Here is a 17,575-nt window from a genome sequence, read left to right on the forward strand (position 1 = left end):
TTTTGTAAGGGTTGGGTGCACGTAATGCCTTCTATCAATCAGTTGATGTAACAAACACAAAGGTGGCTTTGAAAATGATAAAGTTATCAGTAGCATGGAGTCTCTCAGATCGTTAGCCTGATTAGATTCTTCTCCAGTGTTGAGTTTGGCTCCTTAATTTAGTTCCTGGATGAATGATTTGATGAACACGTGGATGATCAAATGTTTCCACCCCAAGCTTGGAAACGCTCTCTAAAAGTTGTGAAAAATATGAGAAATAATCGAGTGCATACTGCATAGATACTACAAAAATATATGTCATGCCAGAAAATACAAAAAGAAAATTAACAGAGCAAATAATTAACACTTCATGGCTAGCCAAAACTGAATTAGCTTTGAGCCTAGTACTATATAGTATTTGGAAACAACTGAATCTTAAAAGGAAATAGGAGAAGGGGATACAAGAAGAGAAGATGCCGAGAACCAAGCATAACTTGGGTGGTCAGGCAGCTAGGTGCATGTGCTGGCAGCTCACCAAAATTCGATCTTCGAAGATTGCACTTTGATGTCTCACTTTATAAAAATTATATATTTATATACTGTCGGACTGCAATCGTGCAGGTATTATTTTTTAAAGTCAAAAAAGAAGAAGAGAAGATGCCACGCACAGGCATGGCGTGACGTCCTGAGTGCAGCCCCTTTTTGTGTTTTGTTTTCTTGGGATCGTCCATTGAGCCACGCAGTATCCAGATTCCATTTTCAGGTTGCACTCGGAAAGAGACATCTGACATTATCTTAAGAACTACCAAATGACATGCATAACTTAGAATTGCCTTGTTTTCGGCACAATAATACATTATCATCAATTTTGTGTGGCAACAAGACGTTATCCTGCATTTTGCCATATCTCCTTTGCGTGGCACTCTGATTTGGTCCTAATCAAGGCTAATACCTCCTTTTCGATTTTCTTTTCTTTTGCTATAATTGTAGCTAGTTCAAATTGGACCATGAATTCAACACACTAACACTATCTTCATTGAATTTCTCTTCTTTGTTTTTCGGTCCGTGTATCCTTTTTGATCTAAATTTGTGACAAGTGTATATTGTAAAAAATTCAGAATCTTTTACTACTTTTAGTGGGCGTTTCCGGCCTCCGCTGCACAAAAATGTGCATTTTGTTTTACAAAGCTCCAAATTAAAGACATACACGGTACACTTTATAGTTCTGTTTTGTACTTTACACGCATTTTATTCTACACCGTATCAAGCTGCAAACACATATGTGTATATGGATAGCATATGCCATATACGGGAGATGCAAAAATAAAATAAAATCATGTAGCATATGCCACTGTATTGGAGATGCATACTCATATATACTTCTTTTTAGAGAAGAAGAAGAAGAAGATAGAAATCTTATTTTCATGTAGCATATATATGACACACATTGGAGACATTGTGATGTGAGAGTCTTGGTCATCAACCATTACTTCTCCGCTGCTAAATGGAATCCTTCGATGCCTTGCCTTTGCAACCTTTTTCTCTCAATTGGTCCTTTTATTGTTTCCCTTTTCTCTCTTTTTTGTGTGAAAGAATCCATGCAAGTTTTGGTTAACGTCACAGCGAGCTCCTTTAATATGACAATCAAGCAATTCATTTAGGACTCTTAATTTAGTCTAGCCTTTCTAGTCACCAAAATCCGATGCCATTTTTGTGTGTGTATACTATGAATAAATACGATACCATGTCAATTTGAAGGATTGAACCCAAGTAGGTGAGAACAAACAACCTTACTCTCACCATAGCCACAGACCCCTTCGTAAAATCCGACATGCTGATGGTTCATCGCTTCATATTCTGTAAGGTTGTTAATTACATCCATTTACTGATTGCCTTTTCTTCCTTGTGAAATAGCAAGGAAGAAAATGTGCTTGAGCAAATAATGGAGGAGAAAGTGACCTCGACTGTTTTACCATCTCATACAAATATATATATAAGCAAAAAGATACATGTAGCTATATCGTAAAACATATCAAAACCGATATATATCTATGCACCTTTTGTTCTAAATAAAATCGGCCTGAGAATTACAGCAAGAATACGGTAGGATTAGAAAGTTAGAAGGTTTGTGACTTGTGAGGCTACCCATGGAGCATAACATTTTTCCTAAGAATAAATAAACTAAAAAAACTAAAAAAACTAAAAAATAATTTTCTCAGCAAGAGAGTAAAAAAATAAAATAAACGAGAGGATGACCATGAAGGAACCCTCGGAGCAAAGAAACGGTTAGGTAAAAAGGGAAAAAAGATCACCTCTCCAAAAGTTTGAAAAGAAATGCCGGATGGGGACTAAGGCAGCTTTAGGTAATGCTGCATTAATTCAGCAAGGAGCTGTAATTGCAGCCGTCAATGGTCTCTAGCCGGCTTAATTAACTAGTATATTTACTAGTTAATGTTTGTGCTTTAATCTTGGAGTATCTTCTTTAATTAGGTCCTAACGTTGCCATCTTCTTGATTTCGAGCCTTGGGAGGAAGAAAGGAGAATGCTTCGTTGCCACGCACCAGTATGCTACTAGTTCCTCTTGTCAATGGCATTTTGTATTCTTTTATTGAGATTCCTTTGGAAAAAGTTAAAACAAGATTGAGAAACATGTCTTCTGTTCAAATGGCGGGAGTGATTTTTTTCTTTGAAAATAAAAGCTTTATTGATCTTCGATACATCCATGGGAGTAATCTTTTATGTTATCCCGTGGTGATCAAGAAAAGCAATTCTACAGGCAGATTTTAGTGATATGATTGGCTGTGCCACCGGAAAAGTGAACAATTAATAGATGAAAAGGACAAGCATTGCCATTGAGTTACATCAAATTGCAAAGAAGACCTCTTTTGGGGGATATTAGGGACAGGCTACAAATTAAAGGGGTGCAGCCAATTGGATCAAATAAACATGGTGGTCAATCTAGTTAATAAATTGCATCATGCATGGATGGAATCTAGTAACATGCGTGAGATCCCATCACATAGTACTAAAATGGACCCTTCTCATATTTCTCGCCTTTGTACAAGCATGCATGTCTTCAATGGTTTAAAAATGAACAAGTCTTCAAGAGTTCCCAAGGATATTAGTAATCCGAACACCTTGTGATGATTACGCTAGCAGGGATAACTCATAAGATGTCTTGCGTACGTACTTCAATCCAAACCCTTGTAATGATTACAAAGATTCTCTGCAGGTGTACCTCTTGATTGTACTTAGAATTATTTTTAGGAACACAATACAGATGCAATCACTCACACACACACGTACACTCACCCCTATAAACCACGCACGCACACCTGATCCCTATGAGCACCTTTGAGAGATTGGACCGCCGGTAGATTATCTTGAGATTGACGAAGTCACCACAGGCGCTTCGTAATACTATGTTAAGAGTAATTCAAGTTTTTTCTGAGTCTTGTGTGCTTAATTATATAGACCTTTGTCCCTAATCCTTATCTGAGATCAGGCAAAGCTGATGTGATGTTCATTCACAATCAGAAGTTTTCAAAATTACTCTCTGTAATCCCTCCGATAAGGCGATAATGATGCGTTTCAAGGACAAATTTGGGACCTATCTGCCTAAACAGCGTGTGTACATAGAACTACATACTTAACCTCAGATAATGATACACTTTACCTACCAAAGTACTTATCAATTGCCACTTGCCGGTAGTTACTTTTCTTGGTTTTTCCCCTACTACTTTACACCTCAAAGTTACCATCTTTCTGGTACACGTGAGTCTTCCGTTACCTTTTTTTAAACCCCTGATTGCTTGGTGATCATGTAATCTATTCTATTATATATATATATATATATATAATGGAAAGTAAGATATCGTTCGTCCATATAGGCAAAATTATCTAAACCATTGATTATATCAGGTCTAAATTATAACCTTGAATATTTGTCACATATATAGAAGAGTAAATTTCAAGAAACCACAGGTTTTGGAGCTAGAATTTCAATGGGCCACAAGTTATGAGCCTAATTGTTTCAGAAAATCCAAATGACCCTGTTTTATCAATTTGACAGCGAATCCGACAGGGACGGCCCACAGCTCAGACGCTTTCTTTATTCACATAGCTCCCCTTCTTCCTCTGTATTCACGACCTTCTCCCTATCCCCTTCTACCACCTTTGTCCATCCTTGTCTTCACCGACTCTAGGAGCCACCTTCATCTTCACCGACTTCGGCTGACCACTGCCGCCACCTGATCTCCCTGTCCAGCGAACCCTGGACCCCGAAGTAGAGCGAAGGTGAGGGCGGAGCCGCGGCGGTGGTCGGCGAGGGCAGAGCGGCGGCGGCAGAGCAGCAGAGCGGCGGCGAGGGCAGGGCAGCAGAGCGGCGGCGGCGGCGGCGGCGTGCAGCAGGACGGCGGCCTGCAGAAGAACGGTGCCCCGCAGGGAGCGGCGGCGGCAGCGGCGTCTAGCGGGGAGCGGCGGCGGCGGTTGAGGCGCGGCCGCGCGCGGGTTCGGAGGCACCGAGGCAGCCAGGTAATTTTCCGTTTTTTTAATGCCATATGTTGTTTTTTTTGGAAAAATGTTATTTGTTGTTGGGTGCAAATATAGACTTGGATGAGGGGCTGGGGAAAAAAGAGTTCGTCTGACGTGGCGTCTGAGTTGTGAGCCGCCCCTGTCGGATTTGCTGTCAAATTGACAAAACCGAGTCATTTGGGTTTTCTGAAACAATTAGGCTCATAACTTGTGGTTTTCTGTTGCAAAGCACAAAACTTGTGCCCCCGTGAAATCCAACACCAAAACCTGTGGTTTTTTGAAATTTACTCTGTATAGAAAGTTGAACCCAAGTTTCTAACCGTACTATTAGACTTCACAAACAAGACTCGCCATGTTACTTAATGAAAGATTAAACCATTAAGTCCCCGTTCGGTTGCAGCATTCCCCAAAGGTATCAGAGTGGATTGGGGGAAAAGTTGAACTAAAAACCGATCGTTCCCGTTGAACCCGGCCGGGAAGGGCAGATCCGAACAGGGCCTAACTAAGTGGGACAATAGACAACAGGGACGAGGAATGAAAAAGATGGAAACTTGAAGATTACGGGTGCTATAGTTTTGCTTGACAAAACACGGATCTTAGTTAAGCTGGTGTTCTTGCGTAGTCACACACCAAGTTACTTAATGCAAAGATTTCTTCAAAATTACCACCGTATAATTATAATAAAGCTATAATATTTTATATATGTCAATTGATATATTAATTTGCAGGAAATTTAACCGATTTTTTAATACAATATGTAGCAAGTCTAGCCGCACAAATGGGTGGACCACCCAGCTAACAGAAGAGCCTCCCGGTTTTTCCATTCTGATGTGCACACAACCAAGGTGATGATGTATGTATATTTACCCATATCTTTGCACAAATGCACCTGATTAATCTACTAAAAAGAATGATTAGTGCATCCTAAGCTAGCATGAGGTCCTGGTGATAACATTTGTTAGCAAAAGCAGCCCTGCAAATTGGCGCTTCCTTTCTGAACGCAGGTGCCTCCTTGTATATAACCTTGTACATGGGCTTCATTTGGGCATGCAATGCAAGTGGTGTCCTTTGGTCCTCAAGCCATAGCACACATATATAGATATGGAAACCTCCTGATCCATTTCTTGCTGTTTCATTGCTCAGTTTCGTATTTCTGCCCCCTCCTTATTGGGTTTCATCCTTACACCAAGGTACAAATAGTTACTAATAGCTTACTCAATTCTCTTCTTCTTTGATTCATTCAACTTCTGCATTTATTCATTACTAGTTACATAACTTACATGTAGAGTGATGTAAAATAGTATTAGTCAGATATGTCTTTTAGACAACAGCACATAGTTAATGATATGTATATGTGAGGTATTCATGGAGAAAATTAGGAAGGTGATCCATAACACAATTGACAATTATGTATAGAAGTCTGTGTGGACAGGATAAAGTGTTCATGGCGAGTGATCAAACATGTAAACCTCCTTTCAGGAGCATATCTTCCTCTAGGGTAATATTATAAGAGCATATCTTCCATCGTGTTCTTGCATCGCCACACACCGTTAGTTGATTGGTCGCAGCTGACGCATCGACTACTTTCTTCTCTTATGTCATATTGTCCATACAAAGATGAGGGGAAAAGATTATATACTTTTTTTCCTTCAAAAAGAGGAAACCAACAGATCTGTGTTCAGCTTAAGATCATACTACAAGACTGTATGCTTTCATACAATAACACCCTATAAAGAAACAGGGATGGTCTATTTGTAAGTTTGAAATCTTCTTAGATCTTAGTCATCTTTCTATAGATGCTAACACCAAAGTACCCAACCATCCTCTTCTACTCATATACTATAAGCTAAAGAATTGCAGTTAAGTTATACAAAAAAAATGCACAGTTTTAACACTGAAGTTTTAGGCTAGGTGGCGTGCAATTTTACGTGATTGAGGTTTATGGAAAACTGAACCAATTTACTAAAACAAATCAGGAATTTTGAATAATCTGCGATAGATACTACGCAAGCAGATGTTGTGCTTTAGGACCCGTGAAGTTTTCTTCCAGATGAAAGCCGGAAGATTTCTTCCCAGTACTTAAGCCAAAAAATCCCCTTGCCTGTCCCTGCAGGTCGAGCTTTTTTATTAAGCCAAAAAAGGATTATGTAAATATTCAGGTGACTCATCAAATCCTTTCTCATTTTACTATTTGAGTTTAGGCGGTCAACTGAAGTATATATAAGCTATGGAGCTTTACCCTGGATACCTTGAAGACCGTTTCAGCTTCCACAAACACAGGTGAGCATCTCCTAACAATCCATAGATGTTCCATCTGAACTGTACTGGATGGTTCTAGTACAAAGGTAAATAAAAGAAAAAGGAGCAAACAGAGGTGTGAATATATATTAGAGGCGCCAAAACAGAGTGGAAGCTTAGCCATGAAGTGTTACAGGTTACAATCGACTAAACTTTGGGGTTTAGCATAGGAATAGCAAGTGGGCAGTGGGCTGTTGCACACTGGCAAGCCACTATGCTATTCCAAAGTGAGGTCAGGTCCAAAGTTCTGGGGTTTGTGCTCTGCTTTGCTTTTGGAATCTCCTTAAATTTCAAGTGGTACAGCATCATGAGTACATGGGATGGCACAAAGAGAGATTTCTCTTTCTTGTGCAGAATTCTTAGTAGATTCGACCAGCCTATCAAATCTAGTGGTGTAGCTTAACACAAAAACATTTTTTTCTTTTGCGAGAATTGAACAGGATAAGCAAAAACTAGGAAAAATTTGAAAAACTACGTTGAACAAACAAGAAATAAATTAAACGAAGAGAGATTCTCTAGTTAAACACGGGTGAAAAATCAAGGCGCCCAATTTTGACACATATTTACATCAAGTTTTCTCCCCTCTTCTTTTGAAAACACGAAAAATCTTCATCGGATCGTTTTAGTCAAACAGACAAGGGCGTAAAAGGAAAGCCATAACAACACGGAAACAGAATACTTCTCCGTCATTCTCATGAATATAAATGTTCCGGAATGGCACATATGCATGCCGCCTAAAATGCACCGGCGGAGGACGCGAGATCCCATGACATGATCATAAAGTTAAGCATCAGATCCCGAGGCCTAGAGCTGAAGCCTGATAAATCAGAATGTATTTTCTGAGAAATGAAAAATAAGCTGAGCAGGGCACTTAAAAATTTCTTAAGCCGTGGAGATTATTTTGGCTGAACAGCATGGCGGTGGTTTGGTTGGACAGGAGATCCTGATTCCTTGGTGGGTATGCTAGGCTAGGCGGTATCCACCCAGCTAGTGAAATTCCAAAACTTTCCAAGTGATGGAAGCCGCACACATCATCACTGCCAACTGGTTAGCTAACTCGCCAACAAGGACCCCGGCCTTTGTCGGTGTAGGTACATATGTTCATGGCGGGTCACAACTTTTCAGAAGATGTTTGATTTCTCTCCGTTCCTAGACGTAAAATAGTCTAGCTATGTCTTAAGTGAAACTTCCAAAAATTTAACCAAATCTATAGAAAAAAGCTTTCCAGCATCTATAACTCTAAATTAGTTTTATTAAATCAGTCGTGATATATATCTTATCATATACTTATTTAACATTCTAGGTATTGATACATTTTCCGCAAACTCGATCAAAACTTGAAAATTCTCAAATTACGATAGAGGTAGAACATCTTATATTTAGGGACGAAGAAAAATCAAACGGTTTATTCTAGAAAGACACGACCGCGACCAAGGCTGCCCCAAACTTAAACGAGGAAGTTAGAACATCTTATATATTTAGGAACATAAAAGGTACTAAGTAGTTTACAAGGTTCGAAATATAACAAACGTTGCCTTGTTGCGTGGCTAGAAGTAATGTGTGTTAACATTTTTGAAAGATCATTATATGTGTACGCTCTTCAGTGAAGCTACGTACGGAGTCGTAAGATTACCGCTAATGGCGCTGCTGATGCGGCGTGACGGCAGCGGTGACGCCGCCACCGCCGACCCCCATCGCTAAAGTCAAGCGAGAGATTAGTTAGTTAAGAGCTGGAGTAAATTATCAGAGCCCGTCAGCACGCACGTTGCAGTCAGTGCATGGCCGGCCGGCCGTCCAGTTCAAGCCGCTGACGTCGGCTCGTTGCCCGCTGGCCCCTGGGCCCGGTCGGTCCGTGGGGACCGGCACTCATGGCTCTCGCCCGCTGAACCAACCCGTGACCGACAGGTGGCCCCCCACCGTCAAACCGAAGCTGCAGTGGCCAGGCCTACTGGTTGGTGCCCGGGCCGGGCTTGCGCTCGTGTTTTTTTTTGTCCGCAAGGCGGGGAGCTCTGTTTGTCGTGCAAGAAGCTGGGTTCGGTCCAAATCCAACACAACACAGCTAAGCTTAGATTAGCTTAGCTAAGCTAGCTAGAGGTTGTAGCTAGCAAGCAAGCAAGCAAAGCGGATCGTGCCGTGCGTGCAGACAACACGTCGAGAGAGTGAGAGTGTGGAAGGATTGGATTGGAGAAAGAGAGTGTGTGGCGAGCTCAGCTGGCATCCCATTCTTCCTTCCTTCCCTTGGCAGCTCATCGTCGCCATCGTCATCAAGGTTGTTGTCGCACTCGCTGCTAAGACCAAACCAACCAACTACCGTCTTCTTCCCTCTTCCTTCGTCAGCCGTTCTGCTTTGCCTTCTCGCTCCATCCCTTCCCTGGTGCTGAATTTCCTTGGTTCCTTTGGCCACGAGCAGAGGAGGAGGAGGAGGAGGAGGAGCTCCCGGCGGCGGCAGGTACATGCCCACGGTGGCGGAGTCGTCGTCCTCCATGGGGGCCATCTACGAGCGCCGCCACCAACACCACCCGCTCCACGGCGCCTGGGCCGGGTACATGCCCTCGCCGCTCTCTGGGCCGCCAGGCGTCCACGAGGCCGCGGCCGCAGCGGTGCGCGCCATGGACTTGACCGACCCCAAGTTCGAGCCCCCTTCGCAGCCGCTGGAACAACAAGAACAAGAAGAAGAAGAAGACCACCATGCCCTCGCGCTCCCGCTGCCAGAGTCGCCGGACAGCTCCGACCACGACCCCGCCAGGCCCAGAGACAAGGTACGCGATTCATTCCAGTTCTTCCCTGCCACAGCCTGTACCTTGGCGAGCAACCAGCGATTAATTTGCTGCGAAATTCATTGCGTAACCAGCTGATTTTGATTGATTGATTCGATTCTCCTTCCGTGTGCTGCTGCTAGATCCGGAAGACCCGGAGGCTCGCGCAGAACAGAGAGGCCGCCCGCAAGAGTCGCCTGCGCAAGAAGGTACTCTACTGTGCCAATTCTTCTTCTTCTTGATCGATTCCCGGCCATGGTGAATTACTGGATTGATTGAGCCGACGATGGTGATGTGAGCAGGCCTACATCCAGAACCTGGAGACGAGCCGGATGAAGCTGGCGCGCATGGAGCAGGAGCTCGCCATGGCCAGGCAACAGCACGTCCTCTGCTTCGGCCGCGCCGGCACCAGCACCAGCAGCCCTGTTGGTCGTCTGCCACTGCCACCATCCTTCAATCCAGGTGATCGCACCATCTTCAGTTGGCAAATTCTGCGTCCGAGCATCTTGTGCAGGTCGGCAATGGCCGAATTGCGCCGAGGCGTTGGGATTCCTGATACGACGGTGTTGTTGCCGTGGCAGGCGTGGCGGCGTTCGAGATCGAGTACGCGCGGTGGGTGGAGGAGCAAGGGCGGCAGACGGCGGAGCTCCGGGCGGCGCTGCAGCTGCTGCAGCCGGACCCGACCCGGCTCCGGCTGCTCGCGGAGGCCGCGCTGGCGCACTACGACCGGCTGTTCGAGGCCAAGTCGGCGGCGGCGAGGCGCGACGTCTTCTTCGTCATGTCCGGCGCCTGGAGGTCCCCGGCCGAGCGCTTCTTCCTCTGGATCTCCGGCTTCCGCCCCTCCGACCTCCTCGCCGTCCTCTCCCCGCACCTCCAGACGGAGCTCCACGACGCCGACCATTCGCCGGCGCTGGCGCCGGCGCTGACGGAGGCGCAGGCGGAAGAGGTGGCGCGGCTGCGGCGGACGTCGAGGCAGGCCGAGGACGCGCTCTTCCACGGCCTCGTCACGCTCCGGCAGGCCCTCGCCGAGTCGCTCCTGGCGCCGGCAATGGCGGCCACGGCGGAGACTCAGCAGGAAGTAAGCTTCGATTCCGGCTACGGCGGCGGCGATGGCGGCGAGATGGGGGGCGCCATGGGGAGGCTGGAGGAGCTGGCGGGGTTCGTGGAGCAGGCGGACCACCTCCGGCAGCAGACGCTGCGGAACATGTACCGGATCCTCACGCCGACGCAGGCGGCGAGGGGGCTCCTCGCGCTCGGGGAGTACTTCCACCGCCTCCGATCGCTCAGCGAGCTCTGGGTCAAGCGGCCGCGCGAGCCGGCCTAGTTGTCATTAAGCTCTGCTCTGCTCCCGCAAACGGCTCGTACGTCGCCGTGGAGATGGAAGACGAAGTGGATTTCGGTTCAGCTCTGCATTCGTAGTATCAGAGGAAGGAAGGATCCGAGACACGTGTGAATATACACTGGGTTGGTTGCTTTGGGGTAATTATCAATCTAGCCTTGTTGTGATTACCTACAGTAGCGTTGTTGTGCTTGTAATTATCAATCTAGCCTTGGGGTAATTATGTTTGCTGCCATTTTGCACTCGAGCAAAACACTCTCGGTTTCTGGTACAAGTAGAAACTTTTTTTTCTTTCTGAGAGGTGGTTTCTCGCAGAAACTGATCAAGTTCTATTGGGCCTAGCGCTGCTGCGTGGGCGTGGGCGGTGTGTTACGTGGGCTGGGCCGCCATTCCTAGCGTAACGTCCCTTAAATCCCCAAATTCGGAGGAGCCGGAGCAGGAGGGTTTCGCCGCCGCGGCGCCGCCGCCTACCAGTAACACAGGACGATAGGGATCGCCGCCGAAACCATGAAACCCAAAATACCAAGCGCTACCTCCGGTCCGCTGGGAGTGGGGAGCGTCCAGCACCAGCAGCGAGGAGGCGCGAGCTCGGGCGTGATGGCGGCGGAGCACGAGGAGGAGGCGGCCGTGGTCCGTGCCGGGACGAAGAGGAAGAGGGAGAGAAAGGCGGCTGGGGCGTCGGACCGCTCGACCAAGTTCCGCGGCGTGCGGCGGACCCGGAGCGGCAAGTACGGGGCGCATGGCGTGGCTTGGCTCCTTCGACACCGCCGAGGAGGCCGCCAGAGCGTACGACGCGGCCGCCGTCAGGCTGCGCGGGCCGAAGGCCGTTACCAACTTCGAGCAACCCGTGGCCGTGGCTGCCATTGCTGATGCCGACGACGACAACGGAGAGATGCCTGGCGAAGAGACTGACGTCGTCGGCGATGAAGGGGAGGATGTCTGCTCTCAGCAGCTGACGATGCAGGCGCCGGTGACGGGGCAGGTGGGATCCAAAGTCATGGAGGCCTGGATGGAGTTCCACGGTGATCACCGGCGGCGGCAGCTGATTCCGGTGCGGCCTGACTCCTTGGGTACCGCGGAGGAGGCCGTCAAGCTGGATGATGGTGTGACGGCCGAAGCCGAGTTCAAGCAACCCGTGGCTACGGCTGCTAATGACGGCGACGGCCAGCAGCTCCATGCCCGGCCAGATAACACTCCCCTCCCCTCCGTAAGCTACGACAACTCCAGTGATGATCCGCTGCTGGCGCTCCTCACCGGCTTCTCAGAACAGCCGGCGCTCCTCAACGACTTCCTGGGACAGTCGGTGTTCCTGAACAACTTCCTGGAACAGCCGGCATTCCTCAACAACCTCTTGGAACAGCCGGCGTTCATCAACAACTTCCCGGAACAGCCTGCATCCGACCTTCTTTCTGAGGACTTCCTGAACGACATGGACTTCACCTGAGCTATTCAAGTGGAGCATGGCCAAGCACATGCTGTATAAATCGTGGCTTATACTTAACAACTGTGTTGGAGCCGGCTGACTGCTTCTGAAGCTTAACAAGTCTGGCTTAGCAAACAGGTGCCTGAGATCTTCTTATGTTTCAGTCACTGCTTTTGTTCTTTAGATTGTCATCGAACGGCTAATCTCCTTTTGACTTCTGGTGGTTACATTGAAACATGAACATAGCACCGTTACCAGATAGACCTGCTGAATAATTCATTCAGCTTTAGTGCTGGCTTTATCATGTAAGAACTTGAGGCAAAAGTGTGCTCCTGTATATGGCTCTCTCGCCAAATTATGTTTTGTAGCGTTATCATCTCTAGAAATGAGATTTAATATTGGGCCTACATATGGATCTCACTAAACTTTTCGTGTAATTATGAAATTCTAGAAAGGAAATTTAATATTGGGCTCACCAAATTGTTCGGGTTACTATTATCAACTCTAGAATCCAGGTAGGAGATTTGGGCATGCCCTTTTTGGTTTTGTTTCTTGGGACAACAAATTAGAACATAGCAAAATTGGGTATGCTATATATACATATTACTGGAGACAAGCAATTCAAGATGCAGAGGTCCAACTTTTGGCCTTGTAATGCCAAATAAGTACTCCCTCCGTCCCATATTAAGTGACTCAAATTTGTCCAAATATGGATGTATCTATGCCTAAAAAGCGTCTAGATACATGTAATAAAAAGTCACTTAATATGGTTAAGAGCCAGTATTATATTATAATTATTTTGAGCAGCTGAGATATATATTAGTGCTGCATGCATGGTTTGTGCTGTTGACTTGAGCTGTTCAAGTGGAGCATGGCCAAGTACATGCTGTATAAATCGATCTAGTTTTTTTGGATAAGAAAGTTGATGCACATCAAGAGAAAGTAATTAAAGAAGCCTAGATGAGAGTGGGTGGGCAAAAGGACTGAGAGTTCACTATTCATGTTTTAGTTATATTAGTTTTTTCTTTCTACATGCTCATGGTGTTCTTATATTATCTTAACCGGAGCGATATTATTATCATTTCGCATATAATCAATTTTGGGGGAGCCTCTCTATAAAGTGGGGAAGGCCTATAATATGTGGGGATATCCTCAGTTGATGCATGACTAGGTTTCCCTTTTTTATTGTTGATATGGCTTTTTTTTTGACGGGAATGGCAGGAGTTCTGCCTTTTCAGTTAGAGAAGATCACAGAGTACAGCAGTTACAGCACCCTGAACACCAAGGAGAGAAAAAAGGAAATACCGAAATCAGCCACCACGGTGCGACTGAACACTAAACAAAAACTGCAACATAATCAGCGATGATCAGCTGCAAAAGCATTGAAGGGTTGATCTCTTTTTGCTGAAAAATTCTTCTATTTCTTTCATTCCAAAGGTGCCAATATGGCTTTATTATGACCTGATGATGCATGTGTACAAGAATTACAACCAGAATTTGCTTTCCTGAGCTTGGAGCTTGCTGATTCTTCCAATGAAGCTCATGTGATATTTCATCAGTTCATTATGGATATGATGGGCAATTAACATTCTATATATGCAAGATTAATTGGAGAGCTTCCTTCACCAGCTACAAATATGTGGGCACAAGTATGAGCGCTTCATTCATCCGCCATGGCATTTGTAACAGGAACACGAGAAAAAAACTGCAAATCAAAGGGAAACAAACTCTGCAATGTCTCTTACAATATTAGGAGAAACTCCTATAAAATGAAATCCTACGAAATGTATTAAGTTTCTTGTCTCACATGATCATACCCCGTTCTTGGATGGAAACCTCGTTTAGCTCCCGAGATCCAGTGCTCCCTGTAATTCATTCTTAGACATCTCCGTAATCTGAAGAGTGAGATACACATTATTTCTTGGGACTCGCTACTTGCACTTCGTCGTCATCGCTTGGTGCTTCTTGTGTGTATATTTCATGACAACTATGATAGGCACCAAACTCTAAAGAAATTTTTGAGTTTTTCTTGTATTGAACAGAAAGTATTGTACTGCGGACTTATTCATGTCTTTACAATTTATTTAGGAATCAAAATGCCATGTCAAAAAGTACTCCCTTTTTCTCTCCTATTTGTGTCTTTTTAATTCCTATGTTCCGAATAAGCCTTTGATCGTTTGAAACTGTTCTACTTTTGAAAATATTGTAATTTCAATAGTAAATTTCTAAAAATAATAAACTAACTATCAGAATAGCTATCTCGGAAACTTATTACGTCAATAAATTCAATTAGAAAAGGACGTATTGGTTTAGAAAAGTTGCAAAAGGTGTACTCCGTACTTCTTTTAGGAGCAAAAAAAGAAATAAAATGAATTTTTTTTAGGGAAATAAATAAAATGAACTTCTACACAATTACAGAAGCGGAAGAGCACGGGCGCAATATGTTATGTGGGCCGGGCCGCCACTACTAGGCGACGTGCTGCTTCGCTTCGAAGTAAACCGCCGACGAGGAGGGTTTGCGCTGCCGCCGGCGAGAGAGATCGCCACCGAAACCATGGGGATGGGCCCCGCTCACGTGGTTTGCTAGTGATTCTCCCCTGCGAGTGTGAAGCAGAAGGCTCGAGCTCGGGCGTCATGGCGGTGGAGCACGGAGAGGCGTCTGTGGGGAAGAGGAAGGCGGCAGGGCCGTCGGACGCCCGGCGGGGGTTCCGCGGCGTGCACCGGGCTCCGAGCGGCAAGTACACGGCGCAGATATGGGACCGGCGCCGTGGAGCTCGGCTCTGGCTCGGCACCTTCGGCGCAGCCGAGGACGCCGCCAGAGCGTACGAGGGCCGTGACCAACTTCGAGCAACCAGCGGCTGCCGCCATTGCCAACGACCGCGACGCCACGCTGCTCCTGCGGTCCTGCCACTCCACAGGGTCGTCTTGCGAAGAGACCTTCGGCGGTGAAGAGCCCGACAGAGCATACGACGCGGCGGCCGTCCAGCTGCATCGGGCGGGGGCCAAAACCAACTTCAAGGTCAATCAACCCGTGGCCAGCTGCCGGCATTGCCAATGCCGAGGAGGCCCTGCTCCAGCACGTCTACTGTGGGGACAAGGACGCCATCGTGATGTCTGACAAAGAGACGGGCATTGTCTGCGATGAAGGGGAGCTCTGCTCCGAACACCTGGTGCAGCCGTGGATGATGGGGCAGGTGAACTCCAAAGTTCAGGCCAGAACAAGGGAGCCGGCGAGTCCAGAGTCCTCGATGGAGTTCCATGGTGATCGCCAGCATCTGCTGAATCCGCTGTGGCCCGATTGCTTTGGTACCGCTGAGGAGGCTGCCAGAGGCTACGGCACGAAGGCCATCAAGATGCACCGCGTGGCGGCACAAACCAACTTCAAGCAACCTCTGGCTACCGCTGCTAATGACAGTGGCACCCTCCTCCCCTCCATAAGCTATGATTACACCAGTGATGACCCGCTGCTGGCACTCCTCAACGACTTCCCAGAACAGCCAGCACTCAGCGATTTCCTGGAACAGCCAGTGGTTCTCAACGACTTCCTGGAACAGCCGGGGTTCAACCTTGTTTTGGACAACATCATCCCAGTGGTGCAGCTTGATGATCTCGGGATCAAGTTACCGCCGGCAGGGTGGTAGCTGGTTGAAGACTTCCTGAGCGACATGGACTTTACCTGACGTGGTGGCTTAACAATTGCAAACGTGGAAATGCTCTTGTGTTTGTTGGGGTTGGCTTGCTGCTTATGAATGTTAACAAGTGTGGCTTAACAAACAGGTGCCTGAAATTTTCTTATGCTTCAGTCACTATTTTTGTCCTTTGGATTATCACCAACGGCTGCAATCTATTTTTGACCTTTTGTGGCTAGAATGGAATGTGTTAACATATTTTTCATAAATAGTTCTTCCGCACTATTTAGGGAAAACGGTATGGCCAAGTCAATCATGTGTATGTGAGATCGTGCGGTGTCTAAAACGATAGAAAACAGAGTAAAGTTTGCATTTCAATTGCTTGCTATAACATTAACATGAAATTATGGAGTAGGCAATGAACTTGGATGAACTTAGAGCAAAGTTTGGTCGAAGCTTAGGAAATGCTACATGCATAGCTAGAGAACCAATTCTTGGTGGAGAACCAAACATAGCTTGGGTTAAGAGAGAAGTCTAATCTCATGCATGTTTGGTTGGTGGAAAATCACAATAGGCCGGCTTAGACTTTAGACATCACATGATACCATAAGTTAGTATTGACAGCTGAGATCGTTTTTAGAAATCATTTCCCTCCCAATGTCCATGTTATATTAAGATAGAGGGAGTTGGACTCTCAACTTCCAAGCCAGTATGTTCTAAATTCCTATCCACATCAAGTTAGTTATTAGTAATTGCCAAAAAAAAATTGGCATTTTGCCGGTGTCTTTTCTAAGTTGTAACGGCTAAAGACTTAGTCACATCCTGTGTCCAGAAAAGGGACGTCGGAATGAATTGAAAAGTACCATTATGCGGTATAATCTGGAAATGGAGGGAGTACTACTTAGTTCGGTTGAACGAGGTGTGTGGTCCAATGCGGCAGCAGCTACCTGCAGACAGGAAATATTTACAATTGTTTCAAACAAATATGTAGTTTCTTCCGATGACAAATATGCTCTCTGGACCAGTTAAGTACTTACATTCTACATTTGACCCGTTAAACTGAATTTGTGTTTTTGTCAGTTCAATGACTCCAACAACCATTAGATGCACTGCATTTGGGCCTTTGAGTTCATATTTGTATGCTGGAACTTGCTAAACTGCTTCCTAAAGGACAGAAAAGTACCTCAAGTAGCATTATTTTAGTGATGACCCAGTTTCCCTAGTGACGTACACTGTCTGCACACCACTTTGATATTTAATTTCCCACCGTCTTGTGCCTTCTGTTGTTGTGCTTGTGATGATGTTTTTTTTTGGGGGGATAAACTGTGATGTCGAATTAGCAGATACAAGGCATGTAAATCGGATTGAGTAATCCAATTTAATCTACCAATGTAAAGTTGGTACGGAAAATGTATATTCTCTAGTTTCTGCACTGAAACTATGCGTTTTCATTGCAAAAAGAAAAATGTCTTTTGAAATTATTTTGGTATCTTGATTTCCTTATGTCCTTGTGTAACTTAAACATAATTTGGGGGGAGGAAAAACTAGCTATATTTGACAAACCACATCGACATGCCTCTGTCCAAGTACTCTGAACAATTGAAATAGTGGAACTAAG

The 17,575-nt window shown here is 45.7% G+C and overlaps 2 protein-coding genes across 4 annotated transcripts; both read left to right on the top strand.

The window, feature by feature from the left end:
- Positions 1-5,557: 5,557 nt before the first annotated feature.
- LOC100831857 (transcription factor HBP-1b(c38)) lies at positions 5,558-11,152 on the top strand. Of its 2 annotated transcripts, XM_024462214.1 has the most exons (6): positions 5,558-5,702; positions 6,714-6,792; positions 9,221-9,569; positions 9,710-9,775; positions 9,869-10,028; positions 10,148-11,152. In XM_024462214.1, the coding sequence occupies exons 2-6, from the start codon at positions 6,740-6,742 to the stop codon at positions 10,888-10,890; spliced, it is 1,371 nt and encodes a 456-aa protein (XP_024317982.1). In that variant the 5' UTR covers positions 5,558-5,702; positions 6,714-6,739; the 3' UTR covers positions 10,891-11,152. The 2 variants fall into 2 exon arrangements, with proteins under 2 accessions (XP_024317982.1, XP_024317983.1); XM_024462215.1 differs by lacking the exons at positions 5,558-5,702; positions 6,714-6,792 and adding an exon at positions 8,838-9,079 and having other exon boundaries at positions 10,148-10,890.
- A 182-nt stretch (positions 11,153-11,334) lies between these two features.
- Positions 11,335-14,558, top strand: LOC104583553 (ethylene-responsive transcription factor RAP2-3). Of its 2 annotated transcripts, XR_002965493.1 has the most exons (2): positions 11,335-12,466; positions 13,550-14,558. XR_002965493.1 is itself a non-coding variant. In XM_024462216.1 (1 exon), the coding sequence occupies exon 1, from the start codon at positions 11,645-11,647 to the stop codon at positions 12,347-12,349; it is 705 nt and encodes a 234-aa protein (XP_024317984.1). In that variant the 5' UTR covers positions 11,335-11,644; the 3' UTR covers positions 12,350-12,735. The 2 variants fall into 2 exon arrangements, 1 of the variants encoding a protein (XP_024317984.1); XM_024462216.1 differs by lacking the exon at positions 13,550-14,558 and having other exon boundaries at positions 11,335-12,735.
- The last annotated feature ends 3,017 nt before the right edge of the window (positions 14,559-17,575 follow it).

The sequence above is a fragment of the Brachypodium distachyon genome, chromosome 3 (assembly GCF_000005505.3).
Source record: "Brachypodium distachyon strain Bd21 chromosome 3, Brachypodium_distachyon_v3.0, whole genome shotgun sequence".
Classification (NCBI taxonomy): domain Eukaryota; kingdom Viridiplantae; phylum Streptophyta; class Magnoliopsida; order Poales; family Poaceae; genus Brachypodium; species Brachypodium distachyon.